General features: G+C 40.6%; 1 protein-coding gene across 1 annotated transcript in view; it reads right to left on the bottom strand.

Annotated features, from left to right (window-relative positions):
- BANK1 (B-cell scaffold protein with ankyrin repeats 1) overlaps nucleotides 1–15178 on the bottom strand; it is a 260578-nt gene extending 245400 nt beyond the window's left edge. Inside the window, exons 1-2 of the mRNA XM_009327080.1 lie at nucleotides 15112–15178; nucleotides 13806–13898 (exon numbers count right to left, since the gene is read on the bottom strand). Coding sequence (XP_009325355.1) covers nucleotides 13806–13898; nucleotides 15112–15178 — 160 coding nt within the window. The remainder of the gene's footprint in view (nucleotides 1–13805; nucleotides 13899–15111) is intronic.
- Nucleotides 15179–27468: the final 12290 nt, after the last annotated feature.

The following is a 27468-nucleotide window of genomic DNA, read 5'->3' as shown; positions in this document are numbered from 1 at the left end:
CCCCCCCTTTAGTTTAAAGCCATTCCCCCTTGTCCTGTCGCAACAGGCCCTGCTAAAAAGTTTGCCCCATCTTTTTTATAAGCCCCTTTTAAGTACTGACGGGCTGCAAGAAGGTTTCCCCGGAGCCTGCTCTTCTCCAGGCTGAACAACCCCAGCTCTCTCAGCCTGTCTTCATAGGAGAGGTGCTCCAGCCCTCTGATCACCTTTGTGGCCCTCCTCTGGACTCCCTCCAACAGGCCCATGTCCTTCTTATGTTGGGGGCCCCAGAGCTGGACACAGTACTCCAGGTGGGGTCTCACGAGAGCTGAGTAAAGGGGCAGAATCACCTCCCTTGACTTGCTGGCCACGCTTCTTTGGATGCAGCCCGGGATACGGTTGGCTTTCTGGGCTGCAAGCGCACATCGCTGGGTCATGTTGAGCTTCTCATCAACCAACACCCCCAAGTCCTTCTCCTCAGGGCTGCTCTCAATCCATTCTCTGCCCAGCCTGTGTGTGTGCTTGGGATTGCCCCGACCCGTGTGCAGGACCTTGCACTTGGCCTTGTTGAACCTCATGAGGTTCGCACGGGCCCACCTCTCAAGCCTTCTTATGCCTTTTCCCCTCTTACTTAATTATTTTTTCCATCCAAATGAAATTGTAGTTGTTTGAATTGTACGTTTCTTACAACATCTTCAGATGTTGTAAGAAACGTAGTTACAAGCACGATAAGAATTTTTAAAAAATGACTTGGGAATTCAGCTTTACCTTCTAATATCTGGAATATTTACTGCTTGTTTAAGTAGTCAGTCTGTTACATCACACTAAGAGTAGGCTTTAGAAGCCTGAAACAGCTCTATTTAGCTGATGCTTATCTTCTGTAGAAACAACAAATGACCATCCTATTGGGAAGACTTCTTCAGGATTATGGGGTGGGTAACTTCTTTTTAAATCTGCCTTGGTCCTAACACATGACCAAATGTCCTGATCTTTGCTGTGGCAGAACTTCCACTGGCTTAAGTCGATGTTCATCATGAATAGGAATTATCTCTTTATTTACAAAACCCTCAATGGTTTCAGCACACCTTAATGTGTTTTGTCAGTAATTGCTCTTTGCATTTTTCACACATACAAAGTCTCAAACATCTGAAAGCACCAGTTCTAAGAAAACTTAGCAGTATGTATAGTTAAATATTTTTATAATGCAACTAGAACAGAAATCAACTTTGTTAAACTGAGTTAAAGTATTGAACAAAAAGAACAAAACACACATGCTGCTTAGGTGTCCATCTCACCTGGTAACTGTTGTCTCATAATGTCAGTGTTTCACTGGAGATGTGAGGATTTGTTTAACTGGTTCAGTCCTTTGTTAAATATTGAAATCCTTTTAAGGTCTTAAAATAGCATGTGAAGAGAGTAGTACACAGTAAACTGATTCTTAATAGGATTATTCTTTGCTGTATCATAGGTACTTCACACTGCCTTCGTATAGACTGTAAGGAAATCGAGTAAGAAAACAACTGGTGGTAATAATAATAGAGATAGGAAAAGATTTCTTTGTTGTTTCTTTCCTATAGGACATGATTTGTACCTTCTTGAGATAAACAAATTAAATAGGCTTGCAATGTTAAATGAATAAGGAATAATAAAAAAAAAAAAGGCACCTTGTAAGCACCAATGCAAGTACTTGGAGAGCCTTGGTATTTTAGAGAGGAAAAACAGATATTCTGATATTGTCGAGATATAACCCGTGAAAACAACTTTTTATTTTTTTTTAAGTTAGAATATCATATAAAACCTTACTTGGAAAGGAAATGTTTTTAGCATGTGGATGTAGGCTCTGGATTAAACTCTCTTCTGTTTGCATATGTGGGGTTTTTTGCTTGTTTTTATTGTGTTTGGTTGGCTTTTTTTTTTTTTTAAACCCTTTCGATTTGCTGGTGCATGACAGGAGATGTCTCCTTCTAACAACAATTCTGGGCTGGATGGTGAAAATCCTGGCTCGGCACCATTACGTAACGGCAGGGTGGGTTTGCGGAGGTTACGGTTCCAGCAGCTTCGTGCAGATTGCTTGTGGCAGAGACCTGTCTCTTCGGGGAGTTGCTGTTGGCTTTTTTTTTTTGTCTTCTCATGCTTCAAATCCTCAAATATACTGAGAAGTGGGCTATTTCCATAGGCAAGGACTTCTCACGCTCATTTTGCTTTGCTTATTGAATTGTCTGAACTGTGCTTAAACTGATTTGAATCAAAAATAAAACATGCTTTTGAGAGAAGGGGAAAAAGGGTCAGGAGCCCCTAATGCTTATAAGGTCCTGGTCTTCTCCCACCTCTCTTATGCAGCTTGTGCACAATTGCATTTGACGCTTGGAGTGAAATTTTTGGATATGACACTGTCGTGCAATGAGCAGTGTGAAGAAGAAATTCAAGTCTGTGTGTAATGTTAAGTTTTCAGAGTAAATTAACTCTTGGTAAAGTTGGCAAAATTGTGTTCTGTGGAGTTAAAGGGAAAGAAGATCCTATGTTTGAATCCAGAAGATGCAGTTACAGTTTGAGAAGTACTTTTTTGATTTACTCTTGTGCTCTCCTTAAGATGGTACGTATGTTATGATGCAAATTAGACAATTCACCTTTACTCTCTGGATTTTGTGAGCCTGTAGAGGAGCAATGCTTTGAATGGACTGTTGACTGCAAATAAGATAACCTGTACATTCAGAGGTTTGCAGGATCAAGGCTCAGGACAACATACTGTTGCAGCAAATGCTGACTTGATGTATTTACAAGTTGAAATTCCTTGCTTTTCTGTCAGAGGTAAGATGCAGCCTTCACCTGGACAGAACTGTTTCTAAGTTCTTGTTCTCCTTCAGGACTGAGAAAGCTACTCCTTATCCACCCTGACTTTTAACTCCTGAGACTTGCCAGCAAGCGTATGGGCTTGGTTGTTCTTGTGAAGGTAGGAATACCTGTCCAGTAAAAACTGGACTGAGGATACTAGCTCATTCCTCATGGGTCACATAACAGCTGTCTGATGTCAACAGCTTTTGGTCACTACTGACATTAGCAAGATTTGAACCCCACTGACCTGGAGGGAAAAGCTGTGTATCGTGTTACTTGACCTCCTCAAAATATTCAGTGTTGCGTTACTGCCTTCTAGAAATACTGCTCTAAAGCAGAGTAATCATAAATAAAAACCTTGAGAGTGAACTGGAGTAGTCATACAAAGAAGTAAAGGCAGTATTTCTTGGAAATCTTGCTGTTAGCTAGGTACAATGATTGTTTTGATTCTTCTGGGCAGGTCAGATGGTTATGTGCTTTTGAGTGGTTTGTTTGTGGGGGGTTCTTTTGCCCTCCCTCCCTTTTTTTTTTTTTTTCTGTGAAGGAAAGTGGAGTTTAAATGAAATTTTTCCATCTCAGCTGTTTAGATGGGCTGCTGCCATGGCTCGTGAACCTTGGTGTTGGCAATCTCCTTTCCTCTTGTGCGTTGTGTGCGGAGGTGTACACAGTTATATCAACAATTGACAACACCCAAAAAAACTAGACACCGGTCTTTGCTGTCTCTGAATTTCAAACCATGTCATTGTTAATAGTCTTCTAATGTTCAGGCTGTTGGTTGTTGGTAATATAATATGAATGCCAGCTCATGATCGATATGTTAGCCATCAGTGTTAATTTCAGATTCATGAAAGGTAAAATTGCTGTCAGTGATGGGAATTAGCAATGAAGTTTAGAGTTTCCATTAGTCCAGGGAGACTTGTGTGCACTCGCCAAAGGCTTGTGCTCCAGGCTGGAATCCAGCATCGGTGTATTGCAGAAGCCTCCCTCTGTCTGTGAATCGAATGCAATTTTTCCAGCATAGGTGTATGCTGCAAGGCTGGGCTGCCCTTCTGTGGTTTTTGAGTAATTGTGTGATGACCTGAATGTCAGTAGCGTTGGTGAATTTGTTATGTATTTTGGTGTAAATTTGAGTGTTAGGAAATGTATGACAAGGACCAGTGTTACTTGGATAGTTATAGCTGTCTAATGACAGTAGATTAAATGGTTATGTGCCCCTCTTCTGAGGGTGCTGAAGATTCAGTATCTGCCTGATCCTCATGAAGGAAAGGAAGGAGTTGCTTTGTAGCTGTTCCTATTGGCATAGGAAAGCTGACTCTATTTTTCTTTTAATTAATTTATCCTTGTAGTACTTAGGAATGTATTCGCTTGCTCTGGGGAAGCCTGCAACTGGGTTTAAGGAGTGTTATTAACTAGAGAATCCAGCTTCAGCTACGTCAGAAAGGTGGCACTGGTACAGCTGGGGATTATCTGCTCTCCTCCATCCACTTTCACCTTCATTTGAAGGCATGGGTGTTCCTCCACCTCAGCTTTGGTAGCTCTGTAATCACAGATCCCTTGGCACCTTCATAAAGCAAGCCATATGAGATGCAGCTGAGAGCAGAAAACAGCTGAATATGCTTGCATAGGCTTTGTGGTTGCTTAGGAAAGAAAATTAGTTATTTTCTTATATGTAACCGCTTTGTTCTTATCTCGTGGTCAAAACTAAGTTGATACTTGTAAGACCAGTGGATTCTGTCAGCTGGATGCTGCTTGGGTATTGCAGTCTTTGTGTGTTTCTTACACTGCACAAACCCGTATATATGTGTGACGGGTGTATAACACTTGTAAAGGATTGTGAATGTAGTAACGAGAAACTGAAACAAAACCAAAGTACAGTGCTTGACAGTTATGCTTGTGTAATAAAGCTGGTGACTTATTTTGATTTGTGGACTCACTGAGCCTCTTAGTCATTAAGATCATTTTGTAAATAAGGCCTTTAGCGAAACAAGTCTTTTGCTGTATAGGCAGAGGGAAAAAATCGTGCTCACGCTGAAGGGCGCCTTTCTGATGTAGTTATTGCTGCACTGCATAGGTAGGAGGCTTTTCTCACGCTCTGTGTTATGGAGATGGCTTGCTGAGCGTGCCGAGTCTCAAGACTGATGTAAGGTGAGGACAAAATTGCCTTATTTATGTGTTAAAAAACTTTTGTATGCTTCTGAATTCCACATTGGCTAAAGCTGTCTTCTGTTACCTGCTCTTTTTGGCTGAGCCTAGCAAGAGAGCTGGTGCTTTTGATACCCCTGGTGGTGGTGAGAAACTTGAAAGAGGAGTTCATGCTGGATGTTATCAGCATTTAACTTAATTGGAAAATATGAGGCAGTTGAGATCATTTTCCATAGGGGATGTTGTAGAGAACAGTTGTTTCCTCTCTGCTATCCATTCCCAAATTGAATGGTATCTACTTCCATTGCATGCATCCCATTTAGAGATGATAGATGTTGAATGGTTATGCTTGCTTTTCTGTGCAGGTCGTGACAGGAAGATCAAATGCAAAATATATTCACCTTTGATTACGTAACTGGATATTTTAAATTATTTTTTTGTAGTTCCATGACTTCCAGAACTCTCACATTCCTTCCCGTCTGGTATTTCTAAAGGGATTTTCTGTCAAAAGTCATTTTGGGTAATGTCAATAAATAGGTGCCTGTAGCTTGGATAGACCAAACTCATCATCTTCTTTTTTTTTTTTTTTTTTTTTTTGTTTCTTCTATTTTACTGAGTGGCTCCTACTTAAAGTACAAAAGCAGAACTATAATTTAAATTTGGTACTCCATTTAAATATGAATATTAATTAGTCCAAGGCTTCCCAGTAATGTTGAAGCGGCATGTTGTGGGGGATAGTTCCCTCTTTATAGCTTTAAAGAATATGGAGAAAAGTACTTCCTTAAGAGTATTTTAAGATACAAAGATACTGCTTAACACTTTTCTCAAGCGTGCCATAAAAGAAGCCACAAGTTTCTGAAGTAAAAGCCACTTCAAATCATCTTCATGAAAAGGTGCCTTCTTATATTCTTCTGTATGTGGTTTCACGAGTCAAATGCAAGTTACAATTGCATAATGTTTCTTCAGTTGAACACTTAAATAATTTCCTGCTGTGATAATCAGTCATTTACCTTGACTTTCCCCCATAAAAGATCATTTTATGGCTACTCAATCAATAATGGTGGAAAGTATCATCCCAGTTCTGAAAAATATTACAGTGTATGTGCAGCTTGGTTCACGTAAGTGCATGGTTTATTGAGCAATCTGCCACTCAGATTGTAGATTCAGGTATTTTATTGCTGGAGGTTGTACCCCAGGTACGTTCTTGTGGTTTTTCTTTAATTATTGAATGGAGGAAGAGGTGGAAGATCGTATGTGGAGAAACAGGGAGACAATAAGTGCTATGATGGTAAATTTTACTTTTAAAGATAAAAATCTGAACTACTTATTCCTACCCTACTTACTCCTCCACCAGAAAGCTGCTACTGTTGAAATAACACCTCCAGAGTAGTACCTCCTTGACAGTCATTTACGTGCATTTTAAACTGACTATGATATCTATTTTTATAAGCGAGGTTAGGCATGTTAACGTTGATATGGCAACGCTGCTGTATGAGGAGAACATAACCGTCTTATTTAAGATTGAATTATGATGCCAGCACAATCTCCAACTAATTTCCAACTAATACCATTTATGTTTGGAGCTGGAGAGGCGAAGGAGCAGAGTGGTAAGGCATGAGAGGTCAAAAATGGTGGGTTTAGTTAGAAGTTAATTCCTGGGTGTCTGGGGGTTGCATGTGCTTAAGGCGTGGATGGCAATCTTTCCTTTTAGGGTGTGTTTCATTAAGTTTTTGAAAACATTTAGTTTGAGCATTATCTACCACTTAAACCTCTTTCTACTTAGAGATAAAGCTGTGCCGTACTGAACTTCTGTTGCAGCTTCCTTCTGTTTTCAGTGATTTTTTTTTTTTTAAATATTTTCTCCCTCTTGTGTTTCAATATGCCCTTTCTTCTCCTGTCTGTTACCTTCCTGCATTTCTGCAAACTTTTCTCTCCTTATTGCTCTCATACTTATTGCTAAGTATGTCAAGCAGCCTAAGTGCTGCCTGGTAGCTGTGATTTGGGTGCATGTACCTAATGCAAGGTGTTCACTGAACACTGAGTCTTTCCTTTGGTGCATCTGTAGGTGCCTGGGGAAGCATGTAAGAATAGGAGAAGTATATTCTGCCTCTTCCTCAGACTTCTGTTGTAATTCTGCAGCCAGCTGCTGACTCCGTAGCTTTCTTTTCAGTGAATAGCTCCACTATCAGTGTGCTGCTCCAGCTCTACCCCACTTGTCACAGGAGGATGTCTCTATTTTGCAGTTCAGCTGCTGCTTGCAGGTTGCTTAGCAGTAACGTTGAAAACTCACAGCGTGACTGTTAGTTTTAACTCATGTAGCTTGCAGAAAGCTCTGAGGGCTAGCATAGATGGTGGTGTTTTTTGGTTAACTTGAGAAGAGAGGTGGCAGAAACACTCATGCTTTGGTGTCTTTGCAACCAGACACAAGTTAATTAGCAATGGAAGCGAAGATTTGGTGAAGCTGGTAATACTTGCTCGAAAAAAAACCTGAGGTTCACCACAGATGAGTGAACTTCAAACCCCCCACCTTAAACGCTAAGCATAAAAGGTGCAGAACCTAGTCTGCATAGAGACTGTACAAAATCTTTGAGGTAAAGAAAGGCAAAACTATGCTAAAATATGGTTGCATTAAATCTTCCGATAGTAATAGCTATTTTTCTATCTTTCAGATAGGCATATATGGCTTAATAAAATAATTGAAGTCTGATGCATTATAGGGCTTTCAAAATTGAGAAGTGCAGTAATGGGATTAAACATATACTGATGGAGACAGGTATCGGTATAACAATGCCAGTATTCTACACCATATTCTTTTTCTCTTTTAGAGGCATGCGGCTTAGGCATTTTATTGCATCAGATTCATGTTGGCCAAAATGCTTTCCTTGAGTCATCCTGACTGTTGCACAATGCAGAGCTGATGGAGTGGAGCAAAAAAATATAACTAACCTGCTAGGGAGCAAATTCTGCTATAGTGTTGGCTCTGGTACTTGCTAATTATACAAAAAATTCAAGCCTGCACAGTGTTGCCACAAGAAAGGAAGTGCACTTCGAACTTCTGATTGGAATGGTGAAAATAACATGTGTTAATAATGGGTTACACAGATGTGGTGCTGCAGACAGTCTTTAACACTCACTCTGGGCATTGTTCAATAGGCTTAATTAATAGAATCCAAACTACAGGTTTTTGGCCTAATTTAGTGTGTGATTAGATTTTAATTTTTAATTTAAGCTTTTGCGAGTGTCTTTGAAGGTAGGTTGTCTATTTTTTTTTTTTTTTTTAACTTGCTGATAGTGACAGCTTAGTAATTGTGCGGCCAGATAAAGCAAAGTTCCTGAGTTGTTCATGTTTTGAAGTAACCATCATTTGGAAAGAAATCCCTTGCGGTCTAGATAGATAGCCCAAAATGAGAAAAAGAGACTCAGCTTCTAACATGTTTTCCATTGCTGTGTTTGGTTATAAGTACATGTTTAACAATTATTCCTCTCTTTCTTTGGGTAGGGATGCTTCGTTTTTTATCATTCTTTTGCTGTGGCTGTATTTGTTACTTGTTATTGAGTCCCCATGCTTCCTATGAAGATGGGTGTATGCTGTGTATGATTAGATGGTAGTCTTTCTGAAGTGTTTGGAATTCCTCTGGAGGTGTTTTTCTGTCCTGAAGTGGAGAAACTGGTAAAATGAATGGTAGCTTTCTTAATAAATTAGTGATTTCTTTGGTAACTAGGGAAAAAAAAGCTGTGCAGGAGCTTATGACTTCTTTCTGGTCTATAGTTCTATATGGGTGATTTTGGAGGCGAAGACACATGGCTACAGAGGAACATGTACTCTTGTATTTTCTCTAGAAATGACATTAAATTACTTGAAATAGTATGTTCCAGGTTCCGTGGAGATTTTCTGTGGGAAGACATACTAGCTTTTTCTCCATCTGTCAAGGAGTAATGCTCCAGTAGAGACAGTTGTATCTGAAAATTCTTTCTGCATCTATATATGTGGGTTTTTTCTACTTTAACCTTTTCTTTGCATTTGTATATTTGAATCCTTATGAAAAAACTGATTTGGTTCACATATAGTAAGTTAACAAAACAATTACAAGCTTCTAGATGGGGAAGCCCACCCTGTTGTTGGCTCCAGAGAAAAGATGTTTCTCATCTTTTTTTTTGATGATGTTTTCATCATCCACTTTGGACTTGAGGTGTGCTGAGTAAAACTATCTCTTTTCAACAACAAGTTTGGGATTTCTTGGCTGAATTCTCCTTTTATTACTGGAAAAGACAATTTTAGTAATTTAATACCTTTTATTTACCATCATTTTTTAAGCAGTTTAACATAATTGATAATTTGAATGCAGAACCATTCATACAAAATCCCTTCCTATCCCACTCAAACACAAGAAAACAACCCATGAACAGAAATTAAAAAAAAAAAACCCAAACAGAATTTAAATAATTTTTTAGTCTTTTTTCCATGACGCATGCCAAGTTTCGGTTTGATGTAGATTACAATGGTCATACTGTGTTACAATCTTTGAAAAAAGTGCAACTGGTCATTAGCTGCAATGACACGAACAGCTGTAGTATTTTATGATAACAGCTGGGAACAATCTAGTTCTCTTCAGTAACTTTCTTTTATTGTTTCTTTCATGCCATTTTTAAAATGAGAAAGTGAGATTATTGTATTTGTTCTCTATTTTACACCAGGGATTTCTTCATAGACAGTGGTGGTAATTAGGTATCAAAATACGGCGTTGCTGTTTGTGACTTGGAACATTTCCCTCTGCAGGACCCGTTGCGTAACCCGCTGAAATCTGCGGGAGTTGGAGTCTTCATTAACTTGAGTAAACTGTGAATCAAGTCGTCATCCTAGGACTTATAATTTTGGCCTTCCTTTGCAGTGCATGATTTCTCTTTGGTTTAAACTGCTTTGTTATATTTGATCTTACACAGCTTAGGACAGGACAGCATTAGCTTTTATTTTAACACTGAGCAAAGTGCGCTTCTACTTTGCAATGCTCTCATTTAGCAAGTGAAAAGGGACTTGTCTGTTTGTAGGTGGCTTGTTTCCCAAGAATTAGTTTGCTGTTCTGTTGCTCTGTCTTCAGAAGTGTAGTCTAAAATGTTTTCCGTGTATGTATGTATGGTTGTTTTTTATCATTGGAAAAACAAGTAGGAGCCTTTCTCATGTATAAATTTTTCTGTGTCCCCTTACAAATGAGTTTTCTTCAGTAATAAACACATCTGGGTTGCCTTAAATAAAATCTGTTTAACTTATTTTTCTGGTGTAGTAGAATAAGTCTTAATATTAAAATCACACTGGTAGTACTAAAGATGTACATCCCAGATCTACGTAGGAGCATTATTTTCTTCCCTGAGAGACATGCTGTTCCATGTCCCACAAGGGGTTGTGTCTGTGGTTACTAGAGGGGAGCCTAATGGCATAACAAGGTATATTGGGCGTACAGCTGGGGAGTTTGGGAAGAAGAAATGAAGAGCACAGTGGGCAAAGGTATGTGTTTTCAGTGCGGTAAAGTGTTACTTAGGGAATTCTATCTAGTTTAGAAATCAAAAGCAGAGAGCTGTTTTAGGAGTGCTTTGCCTAATGAGTTATATTGGCTCAGGTGAATATCTTAGAGGTGTCTGTGCAGCAGGGTGGGAAGCTATGCGGTAGCTACAAGGGAGCTTGACTCTACCAACAAGCAGAGAACTGGCAAAGGCAGTTGGTGAAATTTTTAGTTACTCATGGTCTCTGTATATAACCCTAAGTTTGGTTTAGATTATCAGTGGATGATCTTTCTGCACCTTTTTTTAAGAAAAGTTTCCTGAGATAGTGCTTATAGTTTCTGTTAACTGTAATGACTTTTAAGCTGTTTGTCCTTACGTTATCAGTAATAAGGAGGGGAAAATGACTTTAAGATGCTATCTCTTGAGCATACTGAGAGGAGGTTACTTTTCGTAGAAGGAGGAGGGAGGAGCGAACTCAAAAAACCCGTATTTGTGCTACAAAAGGGGATGAACCTGCATTCATTTCAGTTGAGAGATTAGTTTTAGCTTCTGGGCTGTTGACTACCTTCGCAGTATGGGTTTTTTTTCTTTATCATTTAACCACCTGCTCGCCACTCCACTGGAGAAATAGTGTATCCTTAATTTTTATGAATGATGTGTCAAAGAGCCTTTCTCAATCACTCACAACTAAAAAGTATGAGCTCTGACAACTTCACAGAAGCACAGAATGGTTGAGGCTGGAAGGGACCTCTGGAGGTCATCTGGTCCAGCCCCAGCTCTCTCAGCCTTTCCTCATAGAAGAGATGCCTCAGTCCCTTAAATCATCTTAGTGGCCCTTTGCTGGAGGTGCTGCGGTTGCTCCAGATCTCACAGTTTCTCTGTGAAATCTAAATGTAAATAAAAGTTAATTTATACATATAAAGAACTTGCACATTAGGGAGTAGCACACTCTTATCCTTTTTAACAAGGTACTACTGCTTCCCGGGAGCTCTGAATCTCAGGTGACACCTACCTCACATGTAAATACTATCTGTTTACCACACAGATGATGAGGGATATCAGTGTCATTGACCAAAGTCTTAAATGCGTGTGAATTTTTTGTACAGTATTAACCTCACATCTTGTATCCTATTGTCACAGACAATACTTCACTGTAGGATATTGTTTGTATAACCTAGGCTAATCTTAGAAGTACTGCCAGTCAGAAAGTTACTTTGCAGATATCTTTTTGATTATAATCCAGTTGCTATGGCTTCTGAATGTGTGCTAGACTCTTCCCCTCTCCCCCCCCGCCCCATTTATGGGAGTTGAAGGAGACAGAGGTTTTTGTAGGTCATCTTGGAGAATTTGCTAGCAGTCTCCTGGGCTGCATTAGGAGGAGTGTTGCCAGCAGGTCAAGGGAGGTGATCTTTCCCTTCTCCTCAGCACTGGTGAGGCCGTACCTGGAGTGCTGGGTCCAGTTCTGGGCTCCCCAGTACAAGAGGGAAATGGACATACTGGAGAGAGTCCAGCACAGGACCACAAAGACGACTATGGGACTGGAGCGCCTTTCATATGAGGAGAGGCTGAGAGAGCTGGGGCAGTTCAGCCAGGAGAAGGCAAGGCTCAGGGGGATCTCACCCGTGTGTATAAATACCTGGTGGGAGGAAATGAAGAAGGGGGAGCCAGGCTCTTCTCAGTAGTGCCCAGTGACAGGGCAAGAGGTAATGGGCACAAATTGACAGCTCTCACAGTAAGTGAATTTTCTGGTTTTCAAACACTGGCAGAGGTTGCCCAGGGAGGTTGTGGAGTCTTCATCCTTGGAGAAATTCAGAAGCTGTCTGGATGTGGCCCTGGGCAGCTGGCTGTAGGTGGCCCTGCTTGAGCAGGGGTGTTGGACCAGATGATCTCCAGAGGTCCCCTTCCAACCTCAACCATTCTGTGATCATTTTTTACTGAACTCTTTTAAAATGGATAATTAAAACGCTATTTATCAGTTCACAGACCTTTTGACCAATCATGAAATACAGGAATCTCCCTTTAAAAATGAAAGGTTATGTCTGCCATTTAATGAGGTATTCTACAGGAAGAATGCTTTGTGTGATTATGAGGATCTATCATACAAATACTTATTTTGAAATAGCAGCAAGATATGTTGCATTGGGAAATTATATATTTTTTTAATTGACACATCCATATGTAGCTGGTAGTGTTGCTGGCAAAACATTTGCACAGATCACCCTTGACAAGTATCAGAATCTCCTGAGCATGTATAGCTCTGGAGCTTAGTGTACCTTGAAAGCAGGGACAGATAGTATGCCCACTGTACTTTGCTTTGGGCAACTGTAAGAAAAATGGAAAAAAGCTTTTATATAAATCTTTCATAGTTATTACCAACATTTCTGACATGACCATCAGAAAGGTCCATTTTCTAATTACTGGAAGGAGGTGGTTATCTTGTCCTTGGTTCATCTGTTTTTTCCATAGTGGCATGATGATTAAAACTGAGGGTGATGGCAATTGTCTTTCAGTTCTAATACTCTCTGGCATATTTTTTTCTTTGATGCTTTCGCATGCTTTTTTATTTCCCTCTGAAGATGCACATTGCCCTGTAAAGCTGACTAGGAAATACCTGAATATTGCATGTGTAAAAGTAAAATCAAACCTGTGATAAGGGAATCTCTTGATGTGGGTGACAGGGAATGAAAATAAGCATTTGGAAGAGTTTGAGTGTGACAAAAGTATGCTGTCTGCTTCAGAAAAGTCAGTAGAGCTACCACACTAGAAGTTTTGAGCAAGTTCTCTAGGTGAGATCAGCTTCATGGATAATTAATCTGGATAATGGAGATAATTTTTTCTGTAGTGAAAATGCACCTTCCAGGGTTTCTCAGTTGACTAGATACATTTGAGGACAGACAGATACTGTAATTTAAAGTGTGAATTGCCTTGGTGCTCATATAGATCATACTGTAGAATAAAAACCTGGAGCAACATACATCCCTATGAAAGAAGTTTAAATGCATTTACTGTCTTTGCAACATACTGAACAACAACTGGGAAGAGGACTTGCTAGTGCAGCTAATAAATGTTTGGCCTAATTATTTGTAATTAGAAAAGTGTTTGTCAAAAGATCTCTTGTTCTGGAGAACTTCTGGTTGCAAAAAGGCAAGTAGAGTGTTGAAGAGTTGCCTTAAAGATACTTAAAAAAAGGAAAGAAGAAGACAGGTTGAACATAGATATCATGACGTGGAAGGATGTTCCTGGCAACTAAACACACCAAAGGAGCTGTGAGGAGGTGCTTTGAATAGATGGAAACGAAGAGCAAACGAGAAAGCCCAACAATCTGCAGGCCCTGTTGTTAATAGCATATGTTCACCTACCTGAAGCATGAATGGCTATTCCAGAAATATCTCTTCCAGCTGTGCTGCAGGGCATTTCTTCCGAAGTGTCTCTGACAGTTAGGTCATCATCTCCTGCTCAGGTACAGGCCATGCAAAGAGAAGGCTTTTTAGCACGGTGGGGACCTGTCATAGTCACAAATAAGTCACCGGAGGAAATTGTTTCTATGGATTATATTCACAAAAAACTTCTTGAGAGTGACCATGGAGGAAAAGTTATTGTATAGCTATTAAAATATATCTTTATTTATAAGGGAAGATGTATGATGCTGGGATTTGTCGTTGAGAATCTACTGTATCTTGATGCTCTGATATATTGGGCAAGATTGAAAGCTGACTTCAGTTTGTGCCATGTTTTATCTGAACCAATGATGCAAGCTGCTTCTAATAAATAATTTTATCAGCAAATATTAACAAATTACCATGGTTTTGTAAGGCTTCTAAAACTTTTGCGTGAAGTTTTAATATAACAAAACTGGCAAAACTAAACCCTGGTTCTATCATGATTCCCAGAAAATAAAGGGCTGTGTGAGGACAGTGGATTCTTCCCGTGCCTTGATACAGGGCCAGAATTTTAATGGCCTCCCTAAAGGTTTAGCAGAAACACTTTTGGCTTCAAAAATGCAGGTTTTATCTTTGTTCAAAGATAACTGGTGGCAGTAATAATACTTCTCCTAATGTGCGGAGCAGGTGAGTGAACTTGAAGAGTCAGTGAGATCAGGTGGCCTGTCTAGCCAGAGAATACTAGAAAATACTTTCACAACTGTATTTTAACTACAGAGTGAATTACCTTTGCCTGAGTTTATATTAATCTAGTACCATGGATTATTTTGGTGAAAACCATTCCTTTCAAAGTGTTCTCCTTCCCTCTCAAGCATCAGTCTTTTAGAAAAGCTACCTTTTTTACAATCATAACAGAGCATTTCTAAACAGTAGTCTATAAACATGGGAATAATACGTGGCAACCATTTCATTGCTGGAGTCCTTGTTGGAAGCAGTGCTTTTTCTCTTTTTTTTTTTCCCTTCACCTTCTGGACATGCAAAATCTATATTTCTTGATGAGTATCTGACAGGCTTTGTCAGATTTATTTTAAGTGAGGTGAGTCTTCTGAAAGTTTCAGGGTAGTAGGGACCTAGAGAGGAGCAGGCTGGGTTAGCTCTGAAACTTTCTGTGCTGTAGGAGGCTGAGAAAGTAACAGGCTGAATTTATTACTGGTGTGATACACAACAGCAACCAGAAAGGATGCTGCTTGGAGCTAGGGAAAAACACAAGTGGAGTTCGAATTACCTTTCCTTTTCTGCATCAGCATCTGTATGAAGCTTATCCTTATGCCTTCTGTCTGCTTTGCCGCCATACTACTAACAATGTGAATATTTTCTACAAACCTAGGAGGCCCTGCTTTTGCATTTTTGAGTTAAAGGAGAAAGTGACTTTTGTACTAGCTTGCACTGGAACACTCTACTTGGGAATTGTGCTATTTAGCGTAAACTTTACATTTAAGTAATTCAAAGGAGAAATCTTCTCATTTGGTATTCACTGGTATTCAACCTTCACTGGCAAGGAGTGCCGAGTATGATAAATGGGCCAAAGAGGATAGTTATTTATTTATTCATGTTTGTGTATCTGCTGCACTGTAGAAGTCTCCATTGAGGGACTGTTTTCTCTTGAAAGAAACCACCAGAAGAAAACAGGTCCGTATAGGTGATGTGTTTGTACGTGGCAGGACTGTAGTATCGTACAAACCTCTTACTGAGATCAACAGGTGCTCGGAACCTTTATTTCAGAACTGAAAATAGAAAAAGTTTGGATGTTTGCTATTGAACGGTAAATACCGGGCATGCTACTAGTTTGTTTCTGATAGAACAGCATCCCCAGTCTTTGTATTTGTACCTGTTTCTGGTTCACTGGCGTTGCAGCAGAAGAGGCAGTATTTGAACCAGAAACAGTGTATAAGGGAAAGGTAAGCGTTAAAAGCTTTCTACTTGAAACCCCAGCAATTCCCTTTTCAGCCTTTAACTTCCCGTTTAGATGGGGAAATAACTGTGGGTAGTTGTGTGGCCAGGTAGGTCTTGCAGAGGCAGTAGCATTAATATTTTGTGCTATGTACTGGCTAGATTTTGAAGCTTTAGAAAACTTTTTGCCTTTTTTCATTTCAGAAGTGTCTTAGGTCCCAGGTTGCTAAATCTTACTGAAAATGAATGAATTTGTTCCTGAGGTAACCCAAATGAATGCCTTTCGATTCTTTTTTTTTAAAAAACAAACAAAAATCAACAAACACCTTAGAATCATAGAATCATAGAATCATTAAAGGTTGGAAGAGACCTCCAAGATCATCGAGTCCAACCATCAACCCAACAACACCATGAATTTGTTCCTGAGGTAACCCAAATGAATGCCTTTCGATTCTTTTTTTTTAAAAAACAAACAAAAATCAACAAACACCTTAGAAAATTGTATGCATCTGTACATGACTTTTTTTTTTCCTACTTTATATGCAAATTTGGACTCTTCATGCAAAAGAGGACATTTCCTGCTTTGGTGACCTAGCTGCTATAAAATCTGTGTTAATATGGCCTGTCTAATGTCATACCCTTCTTCTATACCAAGAAAATTCTGATGACTGGAATGCATGTCGTCAACTTCTGTAATCAGGGTACTTGAAATATTTACAATACTGTGATTACTGTAAAACTTCTTATATACACACACACACTGTAGCTGCCTTACATATGTTTGCCTTTCAAGTTTACGTCCTGGTTTGTCTCCTATTCTTGTTTTTTGCTTTTTAACCTAAGGTGTTTGGCAGAAATGAATGAATACAAACTTCTTTATCTCCCATCTGAGATTTGCCATGCAGACACTTATAAAATATCCTAGTGAACTGAGCCGGAGGAAGGAGCAATTGTGCAAAGTTTGAAGCTTTTCACAGGCCAAAACCAAACCCTCAAGTGTCTACTGAAGCTGCCAAATTCTGTATCGGGGGTTGTCTGTCGAGAGACTCAAACCTTTTCATGGATCCAGCAAATGGAATCGAGCAGCAGGGGGATAAATCCTGGAAAGGATTTGCTGGAAAGGCCGCTGTGTTTGGAAGGCCACCTCAAATGGCCAGGACCAACCTACGAATAACCACCCACCTGTGTTACTTTCAGTAGGTATGAGACGCAGAGGAGTTTCAGTGTAAGACTCGGCAGTCCGATACATTTCTTTTCTATTGTGCGCAAAAGCTGTGAACAGTTGGTGCCATCCTTGGTTGAAAAAACCGGTGCTTTGTAGAAGCAACTTCTACTTCTTGTTTCAGACCCTGATAGTCAGTCCAACGGGAAATAATAAGGTAGGCCAAAACTATTATGGCCATAGTATTTCCTGCCTGATGAGCAAAGTTCACAGAAAACCTTCTAAACCCTGACTACAGACTCATTTAATTGAATCTTATATTTTAAACTGGGCATATCTTGGATTGAGTCCAGGGCATGAAACCGGAGAGGATTTGGTGGCACTAGTAGACAATGTTCTCCTGTAACTAGATTGCCAGGCATCTGTTGCCTGCCCAGGAGGAGGCAGTGTGAAAGAATGTGCCCACCCAGCAATAGGCAAAGAAACTTCCCTCTTGGATTGCTCCTTGCTGAGGCTCTCATAGAATCTTTTATGCTGGAGCCTAGCGCTCCAAAATGAGGCTTTTGTAAGTGGTTGTGCTCCTCTGGCACAAGGGAAGTACCCACAGCAAGAGGATATGGATTTTGCTTTATTGCTAGGCTGAAATCGTGGAATGAAGTCCCTCTTTTTTCACTGGGATGGAGGGTGGTCCTAGATCTTATGCTCTGTGCACCTGTGTAAGACGTATTTATCTTTGACCTGTCCTTTTCTCATGCAACCTACTGGCTGTTTAAAATCTGCGTTGCTTGATGTAACTCCTACCGAAGCGAAGCTCTCTTTTTTGCTTGCCCCTCTCTGTGGAAAGATGAAGAGTTCAGACCTCACATTGCAGATGCTGGTGGTTGTTGTTTAATTTGGTTCAGGTTCTCCAGCAAGAAAGGATGACGTAAGAAGTAGTAGTGAAGAAAAAACAAATATTGATAGAAACAAATCATGCCTGCTTATGTGGCCGTGTAGTTTTTGTCTTCCTTCAGAGCTGAGGGCTTCTCTGTCTGTGCCTGGCTGACTCACCTGGCCTGCACTGCTGGGCTGTGCAGTCTGTCTTCCCTAACAGGTTTTAATATTTTTTTTCACCTCTGTCTGAGAATTTTCCATTTTGCAGGGTTTTTTTTAGGAGTTCGGTCTCCTCCCCCAACGGTCATCTCTTGTATGTTGATGTACATAAACGACCTCAAGGTTTTCTTAAAAGAATAGTGGAAGCAAGCCCACTAGTCCTCCCAGGAGGAAAGCACAGTGAGGTCAGTCATATTCCTTTTGCTTCCCTTTCGGTTTTGTTCACTCCTATGCCTTGTAAAACAGCCAGGAAGATTTGTCGTGAATCACCTTTAATTTCCTCTTGTGCAGAATATAATCCAATATGGACTTTTATTTTTCTTACAATAAATCTACCAGAAATTGTTCGGGGTTTTTTAAAGCCTTAAAACAAAATACAAACCCAAATAACCACCCCCAAAACCCACCCAGGTGTTACAAACATATCTCGGGCACAACTTCACTCAGATAATTTCATTATTGGTCTCTCATTTGTTTGATCTCCACGTAGTTAATGGTTATTGACTTACGGGATGCGTAACTAAGGTTCACCTTGCCTGTATAGCCTTTGGTTATTTTGACTTGTGTTTAAAAAAAACCTATTATAAATTTAAATGACTGTTACGAACATCTTTATTCACATCTGTCTGTGGACCATTATTCAGGTTTTCAGATGTTGGAGGGTTTTATTGGGGGGAAACATCATGACATTAGCAAAATTGCTGCAGGGAGGGATAATCTACAGAAAGGGGGAAGGGTGGAAAGCAGGGGCAATACAATATTTTGTTCTCTACCAACTTATTTTCTTTCCTGACGGTTTTCACTTGAGCCCAGGCCAAGAAGGGGGAATGTTACTTGGGTGGGGTTTTTTGGTGTGGGGTTTTTTTTTTTTCTTTTTTCTGGTTACTGTTGAGTGTTAGCATTCTCCTCCTGTTCTCAGTGCGAGTTACCAAAAGTAGAAACAGATCAGGTGGCCCCGGTGGGAGTTAACACATGTGCTGAGATCCGCAGCAAATTTTTTGTCTCTGAAAATGCGCTGTGAGTTACTGGAGTTTGTTGCATGACATTACACACCAAGGTAATGTCTGGTACTTTTGTTAACACGCAAGCTGTGGTTTTTTTTTTTCCATTCTTTGAGACACAGAGAAGAAAACTTGCCTCTCTGAGTCCACAGCTGCTCTGTGACTTTCACATGGTCTTGCAGGAAGCCAGCAGCAGAGTCAAGAATGGCATTTCAGTCTCCTGATTTGGAATCCAGTGCCCCAATCTGTTATATCAATATTGCTCTCAAAATAGTGCCACCTGGTGCTACCTGTGTGATGAAAGCATTTGGTCTGACATACACAGCTGTGTTCTTGTACTGCTTTGCCATTTGCTTAAGTTAGAGCATGTATATTCTCTGCCCCTCCCTCCCCAGGTACATGATCCTTCTCTCCACAGCTGGGATTCCAGAACAAAAGCAAGGATTAATCTTTAAATGAGAATATGAATTGTTACTGTGAACCCTGGACTTTAAATACAGCCAGCTGTCCTTGTGTTTTCAGTAGCAAATCTCTTTTCTGTCTTCTCCAGAGCAGTCACAGCTTTTCCTTTCCCTCTCATTTTTTAACTGGAATATTTGCCACCTTTTAATAACTTAACTTGAATTGTTATGGATGGAAAGTAGTCAAGCTGCTCGCAGCACAATATTTAAAGGTTTACAGTGTATATTAAGAGTCTGTTGCTTTCACAGCACCTTTTGTTTTTGATTCCTCTCTCCGATCTAACTTCATCAAAATCCAGAGTCTGTCTGGCACTAGGAAGTAAATGTGAAAGGCCACAATGTCCCATTTGGACAATGACACAGGTGTGCAGTCACTTAACTTTCCAAAGGCTTTGCTGTAGCAAACAGCATGTGCATCGCTCTGGTATGTCCTCAGACCTTGAGGATGTTCTTGGGTACTCAGCCAAATACAGATTATCACGACCCTTGAAAACTGGTTGGACCCAGTATAGTTTGCAGTACTTCGTTTTTATATAGCAATGACTAATTCAGACAAATACTCTCTTAAAATTTTAGAAAGAAAAGGTCTTATTTTCTCTAATATATATGTTCCTAAGGCAAAGTGATTATTCTATAAAATCTGAATCTCCTGTGGTGATTTTTCTCCCCCAAGAAAATCTGTGAAATTCATAGAAGAGCTGTGTGTAGAGAATATATTGCTCTCAGCTTCTCAGAGGGAGAAAGCGTTGTTACAAATTGAAGGCGTAATAAATTTACAGCATTAGGGAGGGTAACTAAGAAATAATTTTTGATGTTTTTACCTTGAGCGGCTAGCAACAATTAAAAAAGCGGTTTTGCGATTCAAGCAAAAATTGACATTGCTATTCATAATGGCTCGTGACTTGTGTGTTTAATGAAAAGAAGGACCATGAAGATTCATCCTGTCTGTTTGCAGAACAGCTCATTCTGTGGGTTAGAGATGCTGGCTTGCAGGAGGGGTGTCGCTGTCTGGGGAAGAAACCCCCTGCCATTTGTAGGTTTCTAATGGAGATACTACAATTTTCCTACTTAAGTATATACAATCTTTTTTTTTTTTTCTTTTTAACTGAATGGTGATAATTTGTGACATGGTCTGAAAGACAATGAAAACAAAGTGTGTTGACAGGTTGGCATTCTTTGAGATCTGGTGCCAGAAGGCTTTTGGAAAAATACCTAACTCTAGCACGTGCAGGAAGTCAGATCAAGTATTATATGGGAGACTGCTTTCATTTTGGTCATTACAAAAGAAGAACAAATAATATTCTTGTAACAGTGTTCTAGCTCAGGTGGGCTGTCAGGGATATTCTCCTTCTGGGGACACTTGTATTCAAAAGTAAAAAAGGCATGTTGTGTAGTTCTAGGATGGGATTCCCTATGTATACGTTGCTTTTAAACTGCGGTTATTTTTATACATAACCTGACTTTCCATCTAAAGTCACAATCAGCTGAAAGCAAGCTGAAGGGGATATTTGTGGATATTTGTCTAAATCACTCCTAGTCATATAGAAGTCTTTCAGTATTTCATACCAGAGCTGTATTCCTAAGCCTTCATGTACTGGACTGGCCATGAGTGGAAATGGACCACTCTCTTCAGTCTTGTCTAATAAAGTTAAAGAATTTGCTTTAGCTCTATGGAGACTATGTTTTGCCTTTATTTCAACTAATGTAATAGCCAATGAAAGCTATCAGGTGGGTGGATATCTGTGCAAGAAGCAGTGGTCTGGCTGCTGAGCGTGCAGAGCAGTGGCTAGGTAGGATGGCTTAGCACAGCCCTGGTGTCTCACCCGTGCTTCTTGCAAGAAAGCCTCTTCAGGGAAGGGTGACCAGCTTACAGTTGAGTCTTCTCAGTTCACAGGCTTATTGTCGAGCCAGCTTCTTAAAGTGGCAAATGCAGCCGTTTCCCTGCCCCCCAGGTTGTTCGCTAACGCTGGGTTGCAGTATGGCTGAAGAGCCAGTTCCTTCTAATGCGTAGCACACGAGTCGGCTGCGGTGCTCCCTGTATTGGCAGTCAGTCCTGCCTTAATGTATCAGATAAGCATAACAGTTTATAGAGGGCTGAGGAAATTCACTTAAGGACTGGTAAATACTGTTTGCCTTATCTCTATTAACCTAAACAGTTTCTCTAAATGGCTGGTGGTAAATGATCTTGACTAAGTTCTATGAAAATAAAGTATTTAATTTTAAATTAGTTCAAAAGGCCAGCCAGAGTTTACTTGTCTGTGATGGTAAGTTCTCAAATAAATCACAAAATCATGTACGGGTGGTCTTGAGACAGGCTAATTAAATATATTAGGAATCTTAAACTCAAATTGAAATACCAAGATTTCTCTTCCTTAGTTTTTTGTTCTTAAAATGTTAGCTATTTTTTTCCAGAATTGTATAATCTGGTGTCTTACGGAAGTTTTTATAAGAAATTGTAGAAGTTTCAGCATGCCCTCAGAATGATTAGAAGAACAATTTAAGTGTAGTGCTTTTGCAAACATCTGCAAGAGGCTGGAGTTTGTTACTTTGTCATTTTGTAGAAGCAGGGATGGATCAAAAGGCTTTTTCCTGCTGACATTTCATTTGCTGCCCCATGGTCAGCTGAAAGAGTAATGAGGAGGCATGGTGTCTTGGCTGTGAGGGAGATACAACCCTTGACACTTTCTTGCAACGGCTAGAAGATGACCTGTTTTCTCAGGGTCTTGCCTAAAGCCAAGTACAGAGCACTTGTTCAGTAACTTAATGATGTGTTTTTGATAGTGTTTCTAGGTCTTTTCATGATGTCTTGCTGATTAATACAAAAGTTACAGTTCTTTTTAAACTTTGTCATCCTTTTGCTTTACCTTTATGGTATAAAACACTAAAAACATCTCTGAAATCTATTTTCTCTTGCTTTGCTTGACCTGTGAAATCCTTTTGATTTTATAATTTGTAAAAAAGTATGTTTTAAAACAAATTCTGCTGCCATCTATCCTGCTGGGGAATATGGAGGGTGACTGCCCAGGGTTTGTGAATGACTCAATACCAGTCACCTCTGCTTGCTGAGGATGTCTTGGTTGCTGTTGACGTCCATGTGAGAGGAGGAGATGCTGCTGGTGGCCTGCTTCCTTCTGTAGTTACCCACCATCCAGACAGAGCAGCTTCAGCATTTCTGGTGCTGTTGCCACGATCCCCGTAACATAATGGAGGTCAGGGGACTTCTCACCTAAGAGTGGGAAGGGCCTGTGGTCATCTGTGTGGTGTAGGATTCTTCAAAGCCTCTGTGCCAGTTTAAAATGTCTTTCTTTCTGTAGAAGGGGGAAAGAAAAGAGAAGCTGAGAGTCTTCTGATCCTCCTTTTTCCTTTCCAATGTGAAAAAGCTCATTAGCTGATTGCTAAAACTTACAGCGGTTTCATCTGTGATGCAAGGCAAAAGTCACAGTAACTAATTAACTAACTAAATAGCTAACTAAAGCCACTGTTAAATATCTATTCTAAAATGAAGAATCATAAGACCATTTTGTAGAACATCTGAGATCACATCTGGAGGCCATAACGTATAGCTATGGATGTGCTTGTCCCTTAACTTCTTTAAAAGGTTTCTTTGGGTTGAACTTTTCAGCTTTTTAAATGACTGTCCTGGTTTTGGCTGGGATAGAGTTAATTTTCTTCCTAGTAGCTGGTACAGTGCTGTGTTTTGGATTTAGGAGGAGAATAATGTTGGTAACACACTGATGTTTTAGTTGTTGCTAAGTAGTGCTTACACTAGTCAAGGACTTTTCAGCTTCCCATGCTCTACCGACTGAGAAGGCCGGAGGTGCACAAGAAGCTGGGAGGGGGCACAGCCAGGACAGCTGACCCAAACTGGCCAGAGGGACATTCCATACCATGTGACGTCATGCCCAGTACATAAACTGGGGGAAAGCTGGCCGGGGGGGCTGCTGCTCTGGGACTGGCTGGGCATCGGGCGGCGGGGGGGGAGCAATTGCATTGTGCATCACTTGCTTTGTGTATTCTTTTTTATTACTATTATTATTATTTTATTTCAATTATTAAACTGTGGGAGGAGTGAGCAAGCAGCTGTGTGGTGCTCAGTTGCTGGCTGAGGTTAAACCACGACAGTGACCAAACACAGTATATGAACTATGATATTCTCCAAAGATGAAGTGTAAGAAAGAGTCGTAAGCATTTTCTAAAATCAGTAAAGAAGTAGACTTGCTCTAATCTAGATTTGCCTTTCAAATCCAACATTCTGTGTTTCTTGTATTCATACAGAAATCTCTCCCCTATGCTGGAAAGTCCTGAAGTGATGCAGAGCTGCACTTGCACGGGAACATTTGTCTCTGGCTAGGGAAGTTGCCTTGCAAATCTCCTTACCAGTGTTGTTCTAGCAGAACTTTTCTCTAGCTGTGTACAGAGCATCGGCTCTTGCGACTTTTAAAAACAATCCTTGCTGCTTATGAATGCAGCAGTGAGAATGAGGCCTCTGGAAATGTATCCAAATCCATATTTGTGGGTGGGAGTATGTGAGGTTTATGGTGGGCTTTTTTTAATCTGATGTCTTGAGACAAGCAGCTGCAGTGCTTCTAGCATCACTCAAAGAGCTGCAAAATTGAATTAACCAGACATGCTTCTTTTACTGATATTTAAAACCAATGGCAACCCTGCCACTGGCCGTGGTCAGCTGAGTTTCACCCAGTTGGAAATCCCAGTGCTGTTCTCTGTTTGTAGTGGAGAAAGCTGAGCCACTGGCCAGACCATTGCCTGTTGACCTTCCGTGCTGATTTCCACCTTCCCTGTGGAAGGCTTCCCAGCTCATTGAGGGCTGAGGGATTTGGTCCCTTTGTTCGTAGGAATCTTCTGTAATCTTGAACATCCTGACTTAGAGGTTAAAGAGTGGAAGAATATAGACCTGGGCTTCCAGGCTGAGCGTTTTTACATCCACCTTTCTTCTTTGGGACCCAAATAATGCAGGCTGAACAAAAGTTACATTAGACCTAATGATTTGTGCCTCATTAGAATTGTCAGTTTTTAAATATAGGGTCTATACGTAATTCATATGTTGGAAATATAGCAAGGGAAACTACAGAACTCATAAGTGGAAGAACCAGAAATGAAAACAGTTAACTACTCACAAAAAGCTGACCAAAGCACTGTTTTCTACTGGAATTACAATGCTAGGAAATCTTCTCATAATCTCCGTTTTAGTCACTGACTCTCTTTCCTTTGAAGTCCAGAAAAAATAATGACAGTACTTGTATGTCTAGTGGTGCAGTATGAATACATTTCATATAATATTTTAAAATCTGCTAGGTTTTCTGTGGTAACATGTCAGATGGGTTTTTTTGACACTGTATATAAAGACAATTAGAGAGTTGATTGCTAGAGCTTAGAAGACATGAATCTGATGGATAAAATGCCTGTCTTACTCCTTTACTTATTTCTGTATCTAATTGTTTCAAGATCTATTGGGGTGTGCTAACAGCAAAACAGAAACAAATATGTTTATCCCAGGCTAATGTAGCATCAGCTAAATATACAATATTTTGTAATCTTCCAGACTAGCATGAAAAGCACAAAACTCCTGAAAGGCTGGAGGATGCACGGCAGGCGTGGGATGGCGGCCGCCTTCCTCTGCATCCCAGCACTCCCCGCTAGTCCCTCAGCAGGGTGGGAGGCTCCCCCAGGGACGGCACGTCGGCTGCGGAGCACTGCCGAGCTGCTCCCAGGCATCTCCCACCCTTCTCTGGAGACTGGGGTGCGCTCTGGTCAGAAGGCTGGGCAGAGGCTTTTCCCACACCTGGGTGGGGATGGTGCTTCCTCGCTCGTTTTTCTTCTAAATGTGGAGATATTTGCCCAGGTCACAGAGTTGAAACTAGACCATGTCTCTTGGTACACGGCCCCATATCTTCTCGAGCTGCGGCTATGCGGCTTTAGTTACAGTATGGAAGCAAAGTAAGGGAGGGAGAGTTGGTGCTTACGTGCAGTGTAATGCAGCATACTGGTCATCAGCACCGCCAGTGAGGTAGGTGTGTTTTGCCTTAGGTATTTATGCCAGGAGGCGTCAAGCTGAAGGCTGTACCCCCCAGGGGAGGGAGCAGGACGGTGACAGTGGCGTATGGGTCTGCTGGCAGCACAGCAGAAGGCTCTTAATGCTCTTGAGGATATTTCCAGCTACCTGATCTGCTGAACGTCTTTTGGCCTCTCAGATCAATGCAGATGCTAACCTACTCTCAGAGCAGGTTTGGGTATTGTTAGTTTCAGATTTGTGAAACCTTTCTGCTCGATAAATTTTTACTATGTGCATTTCACAACTGGGGTGTAAAGACCAGGCTCCGATAGTGACAGCCCGAGGGAGCCTTGGCATGAAGCATGTAATGAATGAAAAACTTGGCTTGATCCAAAAGGTGGGGTTTGCATTTCTTTTGGGGTGGCTCTTTTGTTGTTCAGTCTGCATAAATATCAGATCTCACCTTTACTGTGCTCAATAAAACCTGAATAATTCATGCAACTCTGGCTAGTGGTTGACAAGAAGAAGAAGAAGAAGCAGCAGTGCTCTTACAAATTTTGTGATTGCTGAGATGGCTGCTTGTTAAGAATTAAAATGAAGTTCTTAAAAACAGTAGAAAAATTATTTGAACTGGAAGCATGCTATTGTTAGATATTTTTTCTTTTTTGCAAGTGGACTTGCAAACCTCGTTAAACAGAAGCATAGTGCTAAGAAATAGAAACCATTGAAAAGGAAGACGGTATTCATGTGTTTCCTGTTTTATCATTATTTTGTGTTTAACTTAATTTGGCAGTGGCAAGATTCACATGACCTAAAACATCCTTTTGAAGCAAATTTGCCAACTTGTATGACTGTGCTTATTAGTTCTGCATTTTGAAGAAATCCTGAGTGTGTTCATGAAGCAGCTTACTTTCATTATGATACAACATATTGTGAATTATGAAATACTGCTTTATTTTACTTCACTTACAGGAAATGAAGTATGGATGACCTTAAGTTATTTAGTTAGTAGGTGGTCCTTGTACTTTTTGGTATTTAATTTATAGAAAAAACATGTATGAACTGAGTGTGGGAAATGTACATTTCTCTTTTTGTATGAATAAACAACACTGTTTTAATTGCTACCCTAAGGAGTAGGATTTAGTTTATAAATGTATCCCGCCTTTTAGAATGTAACAGATATATTACTGTTCTCCCTTGGTCACTCTTGCATGAAACAGGAAAAAAGATGCAAAGCTTTCCTTCAAGCTACAAAATAGCTACACTGTATAAAAGCTGTGGAAAGCCCTGACGTGACTTGTTAAGTCGATGTTTTCTGTTGCGAACATTTTCATTAAGCTGTCTCCAAAACTATGGAGAAGGTCTAGTGGTGAGGTAGAAGGAGGAGATGAATTGTGCTGGGACTCCTCCAACGCGGTGAGATCAAGGCAGCTTCCCAGGCCCGCGTACATGTCCCGGTTATACCATGACTCCATCTCGGGATGAGAAATGATGTCTAGCATCTTCTTCCCTTTCCCAGGCTCTCTTCCATTGTGTTTTCCAACATGAGGAAGCGTGTGAGCGGTGTTTGGTGGGGCGCCTGGGTGCTGTGCAGCCTTGCCCTGGCTGGGGGTGCTGAACCCTGGGTGGGCTGCAGAAAGTACCTGCAGCTGGGCTTCCTCACAAGCTCTCCTCGTTGAAGAAGAGGTGCCCAAGCGTGTCCCATGCAGGAAATGAAGGGTGCGAGGGGGTTTCCAGGTAACGTGCTGAGCTAAGGGAAGGGATATTGCTCATCATCATCTCGTTTTAAACCCGGAAGCAAATCTAGGGGGTTGTAGAGTTAAGAAATGCTGCCAGTAATGGGCATTGGAAAGAAGAGCTGAGCATTCGTGTGCAGAACAGAGCAACAGGAAGATATGTGTAGCTACTGAAAAGGCTGGCACTTGTCCTACTGAAGCGATCTGTATAATGTTACAGTAGACTGCTG

The sequence above is a fragment of the Pygoscelis adeliae genome, unplaced genomic scaffold (genome assembly GCF_000699105.1).
Source record: "Pygoscelis adeliae isolate BGI_AS28 unplaced genomic scaffold, ASM69910v1 Scaffold87, whole genome shotgun sequence".
In the NCBI taxonomy this organism is placed as follows: domain Eukaryota; kingdom Metazoa; phylum Chordata; class Aves; order Sphenisciformes; family Spheniscidae; genus Pygoscelis; species Pygoscelis adeliae.
Note: the sequence above shows the minus strand (reverse complement) of the source record. Positions and strands in the feature narration are given on the sequence as shown.